This window comes from Coenobita brevimanus, chromosome 43, assembly GCF_032717465.1.
Source record: "Coenobita brevimanus isolate Jiangsu-jjx chromosome 43, ASM3271746v2, whole genome shotgun sequence".
NCBI classification, from domain to species: Eukaryota; Metazoa; Arthropoda; class Malacostraca; order Decapoda; family Coenobitidae; genus Coenobita; species Coenobita brevimanus.
The window spans coordinates 32,654,636-32,668,761 of record NC_136996.1 but is presented as its reverse complement, the minus strand read 5'-3'; the positions used below and the strand labels follow the sequence as shown (position 1 = coordinate 32,668,761).

Here is a 14,126-nt window from a genome sequence, read left to right as displayed (position 1 = left end):
ATGAAACAGAATGATATGATTAGATGGAAGTGCAGTGTGTATTTCCATGAAAGGCCTGGTGGGTTAGGATTGCCAATGAAGAATTGAAAGGAAATACGGGACTTAAATGAACTCGTATTAGCGATGTGATGAGAAGGGGTAGCTTGAAATGGTTTGGAAATGTTGAGAGGATGGAAGATGACAGTTGGATGTGGATTGTGAGCTGTGAAAGTCGAGGGTAGTGTTGTGAGAAGCAAAGCAAAACAGACCTGGGACGAGGGTAGTGTGTGACCTCTGAGATAAGGAAATGGATGGGAAAGCTGTAGAGATCGAACAGCATGGAGATCCGCCATCATGTGACCAAGACCGACACAGGCAAGCATGTTTGAGCCTTTATAAACGAAACTAAGCGATAAGCACCATACATGAGCAGACCTATATACACACGCACGCGCACAACAAAAATAATACACAACCACCAAATTCACAGGGTTATATTCAAAGTGACATAGCAGGCTTCGTAATTATTTTTCCATAGCGATTTACTGTGCATATTACTCTCTGATATTCACCTGCATGTTCTCTCTATCTCTTGCCGACATACTTTACATGACAATTTAAATCAACAGCAGGTGAAAGAGGCAAAATAAATCGCTTAGGAAGAGGTGCAACGACTACTATGCCACCTTGATACACATCGCAGAGAGAGAGAGAGAGAGAGAGAGAACGAGAGAGAGAGAGAGAGAGAGAGAGAGAGAGAGAGAACGAGAGAGAGAGAGAGAGAGAGAGAGAGAGAGAGAGAGAGAGAGAGAGATGAGTAAAAAGCAAGTCTGAGGAATCCAAATCATCCAAGGAGTTCAGAGCGACATCTTGGAATATACGTAGCTTGAAGGGTAAAGGTGGGGAAGTGGTGGAGAGTTTGACAAGGAGGCAGGTAGATTTCTGCTTCTTACAGGAATTTAGGTTCAGAGGAGGGTCATCTAGGATGATTGTTGGGAAGATTCGTAGGTATAAGCTAGTTTGGAAGGAAAGTGTAGACGGATTATTGCATGTTTAGTATCGTTTGGAAACTTCTGGTTACATTTATTTTGGCGTATGCTTCATAGGTTGGCTTCGATGATTAAGAAAAGGACAGACTTGGGGATGATTTTATATGTGAGGTTGGTGGTAAGGGAGATGAGATTGTCGATTTGAATGGGGATTTTTTGGTCATGTGTGTGACGCAGCTTGTGGAAATGAAAAGGTGCACAGGAAATGGGCATATGGTACGTGAAATGCGGAAGGGGAAAGTATACTATAACGTGGGGAGACAACAAACTTAATGTGTGCAACACCCTTTTTAGGAAAAGAGAGTAGGCTGGGAATAACAGTAACGAGATTGATTATTTCCTGGTCAGGGGGGTTGATAGGAGGTTGATGAAGCATGTAAATTTTAGAAAGAGTGAAGACTGTGTGCAGCAACACAAATTACTGATATGTGACATGGTGCTGCAGGAGCAGGTGGCGAACAAAAGGACCTACGCACGCAGGATGAAAATAAGGAAGTTGAGAAACCAGGCAGTAAGGGATGCCTTCCATAGCGAGATGAGTAGAGTGGTGGCTGAACAACGAGATGTAAACAGTGTTAATGAGCAGTACATAGCTCTCAAAAAACGGTTTTTTTAGGGTTACTGATTCATTGTGGATGAACAACGGGCCCACCAAAACAAGGTTGCATGGTGGTGGGATGAGGGTGTAGAAGCCGCAGTTAAGGAGTAAAGAAGACTTTTCCGGTAATGGAATATTGGTGGCAACAAAGAATACTTGGCTGCCAAGAGTAGGGTCAGAAAGGAGATATACTTGGCAAAATCTGAGTCTCGGAGACTTCTAATGGATAGCCTCACTAGTGTCGAAAAGAAGAATATGATATTTACGGTGACAAATCAGGTGAAGAGGGATACAGGGATATCATAAGTGAGCGGTGTGTGAAGAATGATGAAGGAAAAGTAGTGGTGGACAGTGATGATATTAAAGATGCTTAGAGAAAGCATTATAGCCCGTTGCTGAACGAGGAGTTAGACTAGAATAGGGATGGTTTGGAGTCAGCAGATCCAGTGTTTGGCCCTTGGCCTTTAGCTGATGCTGCTACTGTGAGCAGGGCAATATGTAGGATGCAGCTGAGGAGGACGGAATATGTGTCTGGTTTGACTGTTGAAATGTTCAAGACCTCAGGAAATAAAGGAGTGGGTATAGTTACTGATCTGATGAATTCGAAATTCGATTATTTGAGTGTGTTGTCCCAGATGACTGGCTGAAGCGTGTGATCGTAACTGTGTATAAGGGGAAGGGTGAGACCCTGGAAAGAGGAAATTATGAAAGTATTAAACTTGTGGACCAGATAATGAAGGTACGGAGAGTCCTGAAAGGCATGATATGGGAAAGAGCGAATACTGATGAGATGCAGTTTGGGTTTATGCCAGGCAGAGGGGCCGTTGATGCAATATTCATTATCCGACAGCTTCAGGAAAAATATTTGGGACAGAAAAGCCACCTTTACATTGTTTTTGTTGATTTGAAGAAGGCCTTTGACAAAGTTCCTAGGGAGGTGGTCAAGTAGGCCATGAAACTGATCCACTTCCTGATCAGTGATGAAAGCAATGATGCCACCTTCAAATATAATAAAATTTTCACCTTTCTTCCATAGTTGTAGGACTTCAGTGGATCACTAGTACTGTCCAGAACAATACATTGACGCAAGAGCTCGCCTTATATTCCACCCCTTCTGAGTGTCACTTCCTGGCTAAGATTCCTAAATTGAAAGGCTAGTATGTTTCTCTGCACATAGAACAATTTTCTTGGATATGATGGATCAGAAAGGAAAGTGACGGACTTGCTCTAAGGGTTAAGTAGTGGAATAGTTCGCAGACTTTTGACCAAGATTGTATCAACAGTTTTGCCACAGCATTAGTTACTTGTCAACCAAAATTTGCTCACTAAGTCATTCGCCTGTGATGGTTCACTGGCACAAAGGACGCTGATCAGTGCTTTATCCACTTCAACGTATTGGTTGTTTGCCTTCATCCCAGTCTGTCTGTCTGTGTCTGTCTGTCTGTGTCTCTGTGTCTGTCTGTCTCCGTCTGTCTGTCTCTCTGTTTGCCTATCTGTCTTTGTCTGTTTGCCTCTCTGTCTTTTTGCCTGTCTGGCTGTCTGTCTCTGTCCGCATGCCTGTCTGTCTGCCTGCCTGTCGGTCTGCCTTCCTGTCTGCCTGTCTGCTTGTCTGCCTTCCTGCCTATCTGCCTCCCTGCCTGCCTGTCTGTCTGTCTGTGGGCTTCCATTTAACCTGTCAGTGGACACATTCTCCTTTTGTGATTTTATATAATTGGTTGAAGGGCACAGGAGTGAGAGGCGAAAATGTTACAGGAGAAGCAGGAGTAGTTAAGTGGAGAGACAAATGTGGAAGTCGTACAGCGGTGTGGTGGTGGTGTGGATGTGCTAGTTAGTGTAGGAAATAAACTGAGATGTGGAGTAAGAGTGAGACTGACTAGGAGTGTGTAAGGCGGAGATATGAGCAGAGGATGACAGAGGATGAGGTGGAGGTACAAGGAGGAAAGGTATATAAATGAGGACGGAGAGATGGCCAGAGGTTATACGCACTGAAAAGAATGCTTGTATGGCTAAGAGGATGAGGTATAAGGGGGAAAGATGGAGAAGGGGATGGGTAAGTTGTAGAGGAAACAGTGGATGCTGAGCTAATCTGGGTGTGGTTAGTGACAAGTATTTTGAACTCGTTTGTCTGTGGATTAGGAAAGCGAGAGATTAGCAGATGTGATGTGGTTGATCGATTCGAAGATAATAGGGCGAGACACGGGGGGAAGAGGCCAAGTGGAGTACATTAGGGAGGGTGCTCTCACGGGAAGTATTGTTGCAGGGTAGAGACAAATGCTTATACAAATATTTTTTGTCGGCGGTACTACTTATAAGACGCAGCAAAAGGCAACAGATGCATTATACTATTTACTTTAGCCAGTTCCAGTGTTAAAGAAATTCATAGCCTGTCACGTTGGCACAACAAACCGCTACTCCTAAGCTGAATAAAAGTCTGGCGGTAGCAAGAATGAAATAATGACATTTCTTAGGTTACCGGAGAATCAATATCTTTTACAAGATCGCAGCACCGATAATGTTGCTATGGTGAAAAAGTTTAGTTCAATATATTCAAAATTATTTCAAAGTTACTCAAGTTATTTCAGGGTTATTCAAATTATTTCAAAGTTAATTTAAGTATACTCAAATATATCAAACGTTACATCAAGTAAAATATTAATTCGCACCTCCGGATAGTCTACAGTGGAGCCATGATGGTTTCAATCAGTCCCCCCTCTTTCCCTGGCATAGTCTGAAGCGATGCAGACAGATCAAAGCGCATTATGATGTTGCCGAAAAAATGCTTAAAAAAAACACACACACATCAGTCATCACGCTCTTAAAAAAAAAAAAACGCACAGTCATCGTCACAGCACACACTAATATAAATAAAAATACCTGTAACCTGTATCATTGGTAATGTACCCGCCGTCAGCCACTCGCTGTAATCTCCGTCGTCTGCGTTGGTGTGGTCGCTGTAATCCACATCTAGGCTGTCTCCTGGGGAAATTCAGGAACATTACAGATGCTAACACAAGATAGGCCAATCACAGCAACACAACAGGCGCCATATTAGTGTTCCACCACCACACTTACACAGCCTGACCGACGGCACTCCTGGCCACATCTTGCTATCTCTTCAGCAGCTCTTTCTCAGATGTCCTCACTCGTCCTCTTCACCATCATCCCCCGCTCTCCAGCCGACCATTTACTGTCCTCTTCGCTGTTATCTATTGTCCTCTTGGCCGTCATTTTTGTCACACCCACCTCATTCCTCGTCCTCTTGGCAGTCATCACTCTCTCGTCATTCCTTATCCTCTTAGCAGCCATCTCTCGCTCACTTTATCTCCAGCTCTCTTGGCTGTCACCTCTCGCTCTCTTGCCTGTCATCTCTCGTCCTCTTAGCTGCCTTGACCTCTTTCTTGTCGCCTTACTATCCCATTCTCTTGTTTACTTTGTCCTCTTCGTTGTTTTCTCCTCTTATTAGTCCCTTCGTCCTCCCTCTTGCTTGCCTCGTTCTCCGGTCCTCTTCACTGCTTACCCTACCTGATTTTCTTCACCTCTTTCAGCTGCCTCGATCTCACAGCTGCCTCGTTCTCTTGATTCTGTGTCCTCTTTCTGTTCCTGAGACCTCCCGCTTGATAGGCTTGATCACGACTACTGTTGATTGCTTTGTCTTTTGCCTTCAATCTCTCATCAGGGGGAATAGCGAGAAAAGTTAAAGACGGGATATGACAGTAAGAGAGAGAGAGAGAGAGTGAGAGAGAGGGAGAGAAACTCTTACAGGCGTTACATATGTAATTTTTCAAATGATATTTCAGTAGTGGCAAATTAAACAAGTTATAAATCCTCTCACCTCACTAAGACACCCTTTCCCTGCTGGAGCCAGAGCGGGAGTGGGGTGTGGTGAGGGAGGCGGTCTCTGCGGTGTTAGTTGGTGACAATACAAACTTGCGCCACTAATACACATTCTGAAAAACTTGACAACTTGAATTCGGTGACGTTTTTATTGTTTTATTCCTGCCAGCCAGCCATTTTTGTTCCTGCTAAATGTAGGTATTTCGAGATGGACGGGATATATGCTGCCACAATTTCCCCATGTTGTGCACGAGATAGCTAATGTGAAAAAAACTGTCTGACAACAGCAAGTACTGTATATTCCAACAACACGCCACAGCATCCAAGGAAATATAATGTCCACGGCTGATGGTTCTCAATAACACCTTCATTACTCACCCATTCTAATGTGATGGGAATACAAAAAAATAAGATAATGGAGAAAAAATTAATGAAGAGAAGTACATTAATCCAGAGTGGAATTTACAAGACAGGTAAATTCGACGTGATGAAGGTAAACAACGGTAGGGTAAAGCAGGATAGGGTAGGGTAAGGCTGGGTTGGGCAGGGTAAAGTAAGGGAAGGTTGGATGCGATACGGTAGGACATGATAGGGTAGGTAGGGGTAAAGATAAGGGGAAGGGGAAGGGAAGGGGTAAGGGTAGGGTAGGGTAGGGTAGGGTAGGGTAGGGTAGGGTACGGTACGGTACGGTACGGTACGGTAGGTAGAGTAGGGTAAGGTTGAGAAGGTAAAGGAAGGGAAGGGAAGGATAGGGTAGAGTAGAGTAGGGTAGGGTTGGGTAGAGCAGGAGAGGATAGGGTTGGGTAGGGTACGGTATGGTACGGTACAGAAGGTAGAGTAGAGTAAGTTAGGAAAGGTAAGGTAAGGGAAGGGAAGGGAAAGATAGGGCAGGATAGGGTAAAGTAGAGAAGGGTAGGGTAGGATAAGGTAGGGTAGGGTAGGGTAGGGAACAGTAGGGTAGGGTTGGATAGGGTAGGGTAGGGTAGAGTAGGGAAGAGAAAGGAAGGGAAGGGAAGAGATGGAAAGGGAAGGGAAGGGAAGGGAGGGGAGGGGAAGGAAAGGAAGGGGAAGAGAAGGGAAAGGATGGGAAGGGAAGGGAAGAGAATGATTGGGTAGGGTAGGGTAGGGTAGGGTAGGGTAATGTAATATAATGTAAGGTAAGGTAAAAAAAAAAGAAAAAGGTAGGGTGGGGTAAGGTAGGGTAGAGTAGGGCTAGGCAACACTAGGTAAGGCAAGGAAATGTAAGGTACGGTAACGTCAGAAGGGTTGTAGGGTAAGGCAAAATTAGGATTAAGGCAGGGTAGGGTAGGATAAGAGTAAAGTTAGGATAAAGGTAAGGTAGGGTAGGGTAGGGTAGGATTGAGTAGGTAAAGCAAAGTAAAGTAAGGTAAGGTAAGGGTGGATATGGCACAGCAGTGTAAAGTAAGGTATAAAAGGGTGAGGTGGGGTAGGGTAGGGTGTGTGGAGGTAAGGTAGGGTTGAGTAGGGTAAAGTAAGGGAAGGCACGGCAAGGTAAGGTAAGGAAAGGTAATGTAATGTAAGGTAGGAGTAGGACAGGGGTGGGCAGGGCAAGGTAAAGTATGGGGTGGTAAGGTATGGAAAGGCCACGTAAGGCAAGGTAGGGTAGGGTAGGGAAGGGCTGGGCAAAACAAGGTATGGTAGGATAGGGTAGGGCTGGGCAAGACAGGGTAGGAGTAGAGTAGGGTAGGGTAGGGTAGGGTAGGGTAGGGTAGGGTATTACCGTAGGGTAGAGTACGGTAGGGTAGGGTAGGGTAGGGTATTGCAACAGGGTAGAGTAGGGTAGTGTAGTGTAGGGTAGGGTAGGGTAATACTATAGGGTAAAGTATGGTAGGGTAAGGTAAGGTAGGGTAGGGTAGGGTAGGGTAATAGTATAGGGTAGAGAAGGGTAGGGTAGGATACTAGGTTAGAGTAGGTTAGGGTGGGTAAGGGGAGTGTAAGGTAGGGTAGGTTAGGGGAGTGTAAGGTGGGTAGGTTAGGCTAGTGTAAAGTAGGATAGGTTAGGGTAGTGTAAGGTGGGTAGGCTAGCTAGGGTAAGATAGGTTTGGTTTGGGTAAGGTAGGATATTGTAGGCTATGGCAGTGTCAGATAGGGAAGGATAGGGTAAGGTAAGGAAGGGTAGAGTAAGGTATGGTAATGAAGGGCAAGATACCCTTGGGTAGTGTTGGGCAGGGTAAGGCATGGTAAGGTAAGGTAGACTAAGGTAAGGTAAGAAAAGGTAAGGTAGTGTATGACAAGGTAAGGTAAAGAAGGATAAGGTAAGACTGGGTAAGGTAAGGTAGGGACAAAGTAAGGTAGGGTCAGCTAGAGTAGGACAGTGTAAGGTAGAGTAGGGTAGGGTAGGGTAGGGTTGGGTAGGGTGGATAAGGCTAGAGTAGTGTAAGGTAAAGTAGGGTTATGCAAGGTAGTTAAGGGAAGGGTAAGGTATGGGAAGGTATGGCAAGGAAACTAGGTAGTGTAGGGTAAAACAAGGTATGGTAAGGTAAGGCAGACTATGGTAAGGTTGACTAAGGTAAGGTACTGTAGGGTAAGATGAGACTAGGTAAAGAAGGATTAGGTAAGACAGGTAAGGGTACGGTAAGGGAGGGTAAGGTAAGGTAAGGTAAGGATAGGCCAGGTAAAGTTAGGTACAGCAATATACGTTCAGGCATGGTAGGGTAGGGTAAGGTAGGGTAAGATAAAGGTGAGAGATGAGGTGAGATGCGGGGATAGGCCGAGAAGAAATACCTAAGATAAGTTGCCCCAGGTTATGACGAAAAAAAAAAGAACAATTAAGATGATGAGCAGTTAATACGGGTAATTATGAAATAGCAAGTAATCATTCTAGCCCCGCCTCCCTTCACCTCGCCCCAGCTTCTCCTGCATCACTTCCACCCCCCCCCCTACTCCCTCCAGCATCTCCCTCCACTCTCCACCTCTCGTCCCTGCAGGTACCTTGTCTTCTATTTGGCTGTACCTTCCTTACTCTTAGGTCAATAACAAATATGAAGCCTCCAAAATACAGTACATAATATAGTGCGATAAATACGTATAGACAAAAATAATGACCTTTACATGACACACACAAGAATAATGGTGGTGTCTCCTTGGTGACGCGTTAACTGTTCGCAGTACTTTACTTAAGTCCTCATGAATTAAAGAACTAAATGATAAGCTATGTATAGTTAAGTATAATTACAATGCCAAGTAGACTTTTCAGTACTAAAAACAACCACTAATTATCGATATTTACTGCTCTTAGGCAGAAGCCACTGACGCAGTATCCCTCCTCGTCCATGGTCAGGCGGACACTAGTCTCGCCGGGCAACAAAACATCCTTCTTCCCTGGATAGAAACTCGCAACGACTTCACATACACCTGACAGATGGCTCTATAATACCCCATGACCCACCACAGAAAATATTCAAGGTATAACTTGAACCCTTAACCTTTGGGTAAAATGCTGAATAGTCTTACTGAGGGCAGCCAAACACCCCCAGAAGGAGCCTATGGAGGGGTGAATAGAGCGCGATTTGACTCCGGGCGACAAGGACGTAACTCCTCCCGAGCCGCGCGCCCCTATGACCCGGAACTCGCCCGCCGCCACCATAGTAGGAAAAAGAGACTACCTTCCGGGCGAACCGCCCCCTTACTGTATTTTTAACCAGCCCATACCCCACTGACCGGGCTAATGTATGGCCCGGCCTGCACTATAGGTGCAAGGAATCTTTAAACAACAACAACAACGACCACCGACAGGATCGGGGTGGAGCTATTACTCTAGCTCCAGTCAGTACCCCTGAGATGGCCGGTAGCCACTCTACCCTCCTACAGGAGACGGCCTGCAGCCGCTCTGGAGGTAATCAGGAGACGGCTGGTAGCCGCTCCCGCCTTCGTCAGGAGACGGCCAGAAGCCGCTCTGAAGGTGCCCTCAAAGATACGGCCGGTAGTCGCTCTGAAGGTAATCAGGAGACGCCTGGTAGCCACTCTGAAGGTGACCTAAAAGAGACGGCCTGTAGCCGCTCAATCCTTCTACAGGAAACAGCCGGTAGCCACTCTGGAGGTAATCAGGAGACGGCCGGCAGCCGCTCCGAAGGTGCCCTCAAGTTGGCCTGTAGCCACTCCCCTTCACAGGCCACAGCCAGTAGCCAGGCCTTTGCGACACCTGGTAGCCGCGCCCCTAAAAGGCCACAGCCAGTAGCCAGGCCCTACGGGAGGAGACGGCCGGTAGCTGCTCCTCAGTCATAATTAGACCCCAGTGCCTTACACCCTCCCCTAATGAATTTTACCTTCAACTCCCCCCACACGCACAACAACATTGGATCGTATTGTGATAATTAACAAATAACCCTTTGCACTTGGGAAATATAAGTTGAACGCGCTATCATTAACCTCTGCCTCATACTACCATAAATACAATTGGACCTCACCCCCTCCCCTTGTGAGCTCTGTCGCTCCCTCCCCCACGTGCACCGAGACCCTGAACGATACTAATACTGTACACTACACACCTTGAGTGTTATTCCCAGTACATACTATTGTAGTATCCTGCGAGATACTGAGAATCTAGTTATAAGAGTTTGTAACTGACCAAATATTGTGGTGTATCATCTGCTGTTGTCCCTTGTCTGACTACATGTGTAAAGGTTATTGCCTGAAGTTTTTGTGTCCTGCCTCTCTTATTTGTCCTAAGCCCCGGTCTCGAAAGAGGACCCCGCTTCACGTTAGGTGTTCTAGGAGCGAGAAGTCGCGCCTTAAACACCTAGCATTACACCATACATTCCAAAAATTTGCTCCTAAGCTGAATAAAAATGTCTGTAGGTAGTAAGTATAAACAAAAAAGTCATCCGACTGAAGGGTTAGCCTCTTCAGTCTGGTTACGTGAATTATTGATTATTCTTGTTACTCCAGACGGTTAATTCACCTTTGGTCAAATCTCTTATATTCGAAGTATGGTAGTACTGTCATAGTTGTTGTTGTTATTATTATTATTGCAACCTCAGGCTCATCTGAAACGTGAAACCAGTGGACTGCAGGTTGAAGCTGCTCTCCTCCTGCTGTCCACCCACCTCCTTTCGGGGGACAGGAAAAGACAACTGTATAACCGGAGAGCAGACCTACTTGATCATATCGCTACCACCACACGAAGGCGTCCTTCTCTAGCACCTCGTGATTCAGCCAAAGACCTATTTGTACTAGTTATCAGCTACTTTACACCAATGACGTCATTTATATTTTATTATTCCTGCCACCAAGCGATATTATTCAGCTCTGGTGACAATTTTCTAACTAGAAGAGTCAGATTAGATATAGCCTTCATTAACCCCTTCGCTACTAGATGAGTTAGATAAATTATAGCCTTCATTACCTCTTAACTACTAGATGAGAGTTAGATATTGTCTTCATTAACCCCTTCACTGCAAGATGAGTTAGATATAGCCTTCATTAACCCCTTCACTGCTAGTGGAGTTAGATATGGCCTTCATTAACCCTTTCACTACTAGATTAGTTAGATATAACCTTCATTAATCCCTTCACTACCAGATAAGTTAGATATAGCCTTCATTAATCCCTTCACTACATGATGAGTTATATATAACCATCATTAGCCCCTTCGCTACTAAATGAGATATATATAATCTTCATTAACCCCTTCATCAGAGTGAAAAAAGATGAGAGATGCAGAGGACCCCCACCAGGAACAGGTACAGATGGGGACAAAAGTTGGCCAGATATTAAATTCAGCAGAATACAAGAGGCAGGTAAAAGCCTAATTACCAGCCAGCATAACAGGATGTACAAAGAACAACTTGAGGTCTTCAGTGACATAACCTCTGTAACACCAGCACCTAAGAACGACACGCAGTGTGTTGTCATGTTGGAAAGAAACACCTTCTCGCGGTGTGAACCCATGTAACTGAGACGCTCTCCTGTTTAGTTATAAAAACGTCCCTCATCTCCCTCCCTATCCCCCAAAAAGAGGATAGTGAACTGCAGGAAGTCCGTTTCAACCTACAGCCCATCCAGTTCACTGATATGACTAGGGACACAACAACAACAACAAAACATAACAGACAACAACTACACTCATTCTGAGACAAACCGACAACTTGGGTAGCTGTCTGTGCTATCATAGGAACCAGAGGGAGGGCCAATTCTCAGTTACGGTGTGCCAAGTGGACCAATGAACCTTGGGAACAGGAAGCCAAACCCACGTCCAGAACTGTCAATCTATCTATTGACAGACACCATAATCTCGTAATGGCTGACCACAAACAAATCACCTCCACATCACTGACCTCTGCCATTTGTCTGACCTCCCTCCAACTCACACCCCTCTCTCATATCTCCACTAATAACATCATTATCAAAATCACCACCACCACCACCATCATCATCATTCACCAGTTGTCATCCTCTCCTCATCGTCAGTCATCATCAACACCATTACCATCACCATCAATCATCGTTGCTATCATCATCAATGATTACCATCATCATTCCACCTCTTTCCCACCCAGATGTGGGGTGAGGTTGGAGGTGGTGATTATTATTAATGCTATTATAATCAACAGGAAGATGTCATGTACAGTAATTAATGAACATTAGCATGTACTCAAAAAAAAAATCAGAATGATGTATATTAAATATGTGTTACTGCCAAATGATTCTGTTCAGCTTAGGAGAGAATTTTGGAATTGGAGGGGTTAGAGATAGCAATCATTAATCCCCTATAGCCATTTAACTTGGCCTATAACTGCCTTATCTCCATCTTAAATACCAGCTGTAGCAAGAGATTAACGCTAGAATATGATAAATGCCATGAGGATGTGCTGTGGGAAGGAGGTAGAACCAGTGTACATATTGTGTTATTCTGCCACTGAGCAACATGAAATAGGCTGCAAAAGGACAGAAATCTGGACAACTCTCTTCAGCTGAATATAACCTCTGGCAATAGCAAGAACAAACTTAAAAGAGTGTTACTGTACTCAAATGACTGATATTTTAACATGTTCACAAAATTTATCAAGAGCAAGGGTAAATGAAAAGTAATACGAAGCTGCAAAATAGTCACTTTGCCTCGACTAGACGTCAAACTTGGTGGACATTTTCGTCTTTTTGCAACCCATTTCCCATAGCTCAGTGGCAGGATAAGGCAATACTGTGCCCCTTCACTTTTTTGTGACTAACGCCATATTCATGTTAATCTCTTACTATAGATATGCATTCAAGATGGAAGGATGGCAACTTTCTGCTGTATTCAAAGTGTACAGGGAATATGAGAGCATACAGTTCTATAGTTCTCTCACCTTCACTTAGTCCAGATTTTCATCCTTCTGTAGGTTATTTCACACACTTCAGTGCGAGAAAAATGCAATGCTCTGGCTCTGCAACCATACCATTACACTTCTTCATGTCTAGCACCATACTCTTAAGTTTCATTTCATTTATAGGCTACAACATGGTTCCATGTCAGCCTTGGCCATCCAATGGCGGTCCTCCATGCTGCTCGATCTCTGTTCACTCCCTTATCCCTGAGGTCACACTCTGACCTCATCCCAGGTCTCTTTTGGTCTGCGTCTAGCAACCCTGTCCCCGAAATGAGCGGAGCTTGAATTTGCCTCTCTTTTTATTTTTTCTTGGACGGAATAATCTTACAGGCTTCTAGCCTTTTTTTCCTTCTTCCTTGCATAAAATTTTATATTTCATTCACCATCTAATCCAGTGTTGCCCCATGAGGAATGTAGGAGCCTGGGCTAGGCAGGCTGGTCCTGACATTTAAGATGAGAGTAACCAGCCTCACTCAACCCTGAGTGGCATTATGTGAGTAATAAATCCCAACCACCCCTTGGATATAAACCTGCACTAGCTCAATTCGATTGGAACGCCTTAATTGCCCACTAAACCACCAGGCACCATAATTTGGTTAAATGGTTACCACCCAGCATAGTAAATTGTTGTCACTCAATGCCGAGTCACCCATAGAGAGAAGGAAGGGAAAAGAATGAAGGAAAGACAGAAGAAGAAGGATGGAAAGAAGGAAGAAAGACAAGAATGGGCAGGTACCCGAGAGCAGCAATACATTGAGTGAGTGGATGGTGAGCGTCCCCACTTTTTTTTCAAACTGAATAATAATAAAAGACTAATTTCTACTTTACAGGTAAATCTCATTAAATTTCATGAAGCCACAACCTAACTATTCAAGTTGATGGAGTGGCCTGATTCTGTGAGATAAAAACTGACTATACGTGTAAGAGCATGGCAGGAACATTGAACAGAAATATGGGAAAAGCATAAAGGCAACGAGAAAGGTGGTGAAAGAGACAATCTTTTGAAATCAGAATGTTTCGTTCTGCTTAGAGAGAGAGAGAAAAAAAATGCTTGGAAGTTGCCACAAAAAAGGCCTAGTCGTTCACGTGGACTACAGAAGTACGACAGAAAGCGGGGATTACAGAACTTTCTCACGTATGAATGGGGTGAGGTTCTTTGTGGGTAAAACAAAATCACATACATCCCTGAGCTGAAAGGGTCAAGGCACAGTAGCAAAACCCATAATCTAAGTGAGCTAGTCGTCACTTTCTATGGCTGGATAAAGCTCATTCCCTACAACAGCAGAGGAGATTTTCATCATTACAAAAAATTATATTTTTTATTATTTATTTTCTATA

General features: G+C 44.5%; 1 protein-coding gene across 1 annotated transcript; it reads left to right on the top strand.

Annotated features, from left to right (window-relative positions):
- The first annotated feature begins 317 nt into the window (after window positions 1-317).
- LOC145397879 (uncharacterized) lies at window positions 318-2,575 on the top strand. Its single transcript, XM_080270912.1, has 3 exons — window positions 318-354; window positions 1,474-1,539; window positions 2,262-2,575. Exons 1-3 carry the CDS (start codon window positions 318-320, stop codon window positions 2,573-2,575), a joined length of 417 nt encoding a protein of 138 aa, XP_080127038.1.
- Window positions 2,576-14,126: the final 11,551 nt, after the last annotated feature.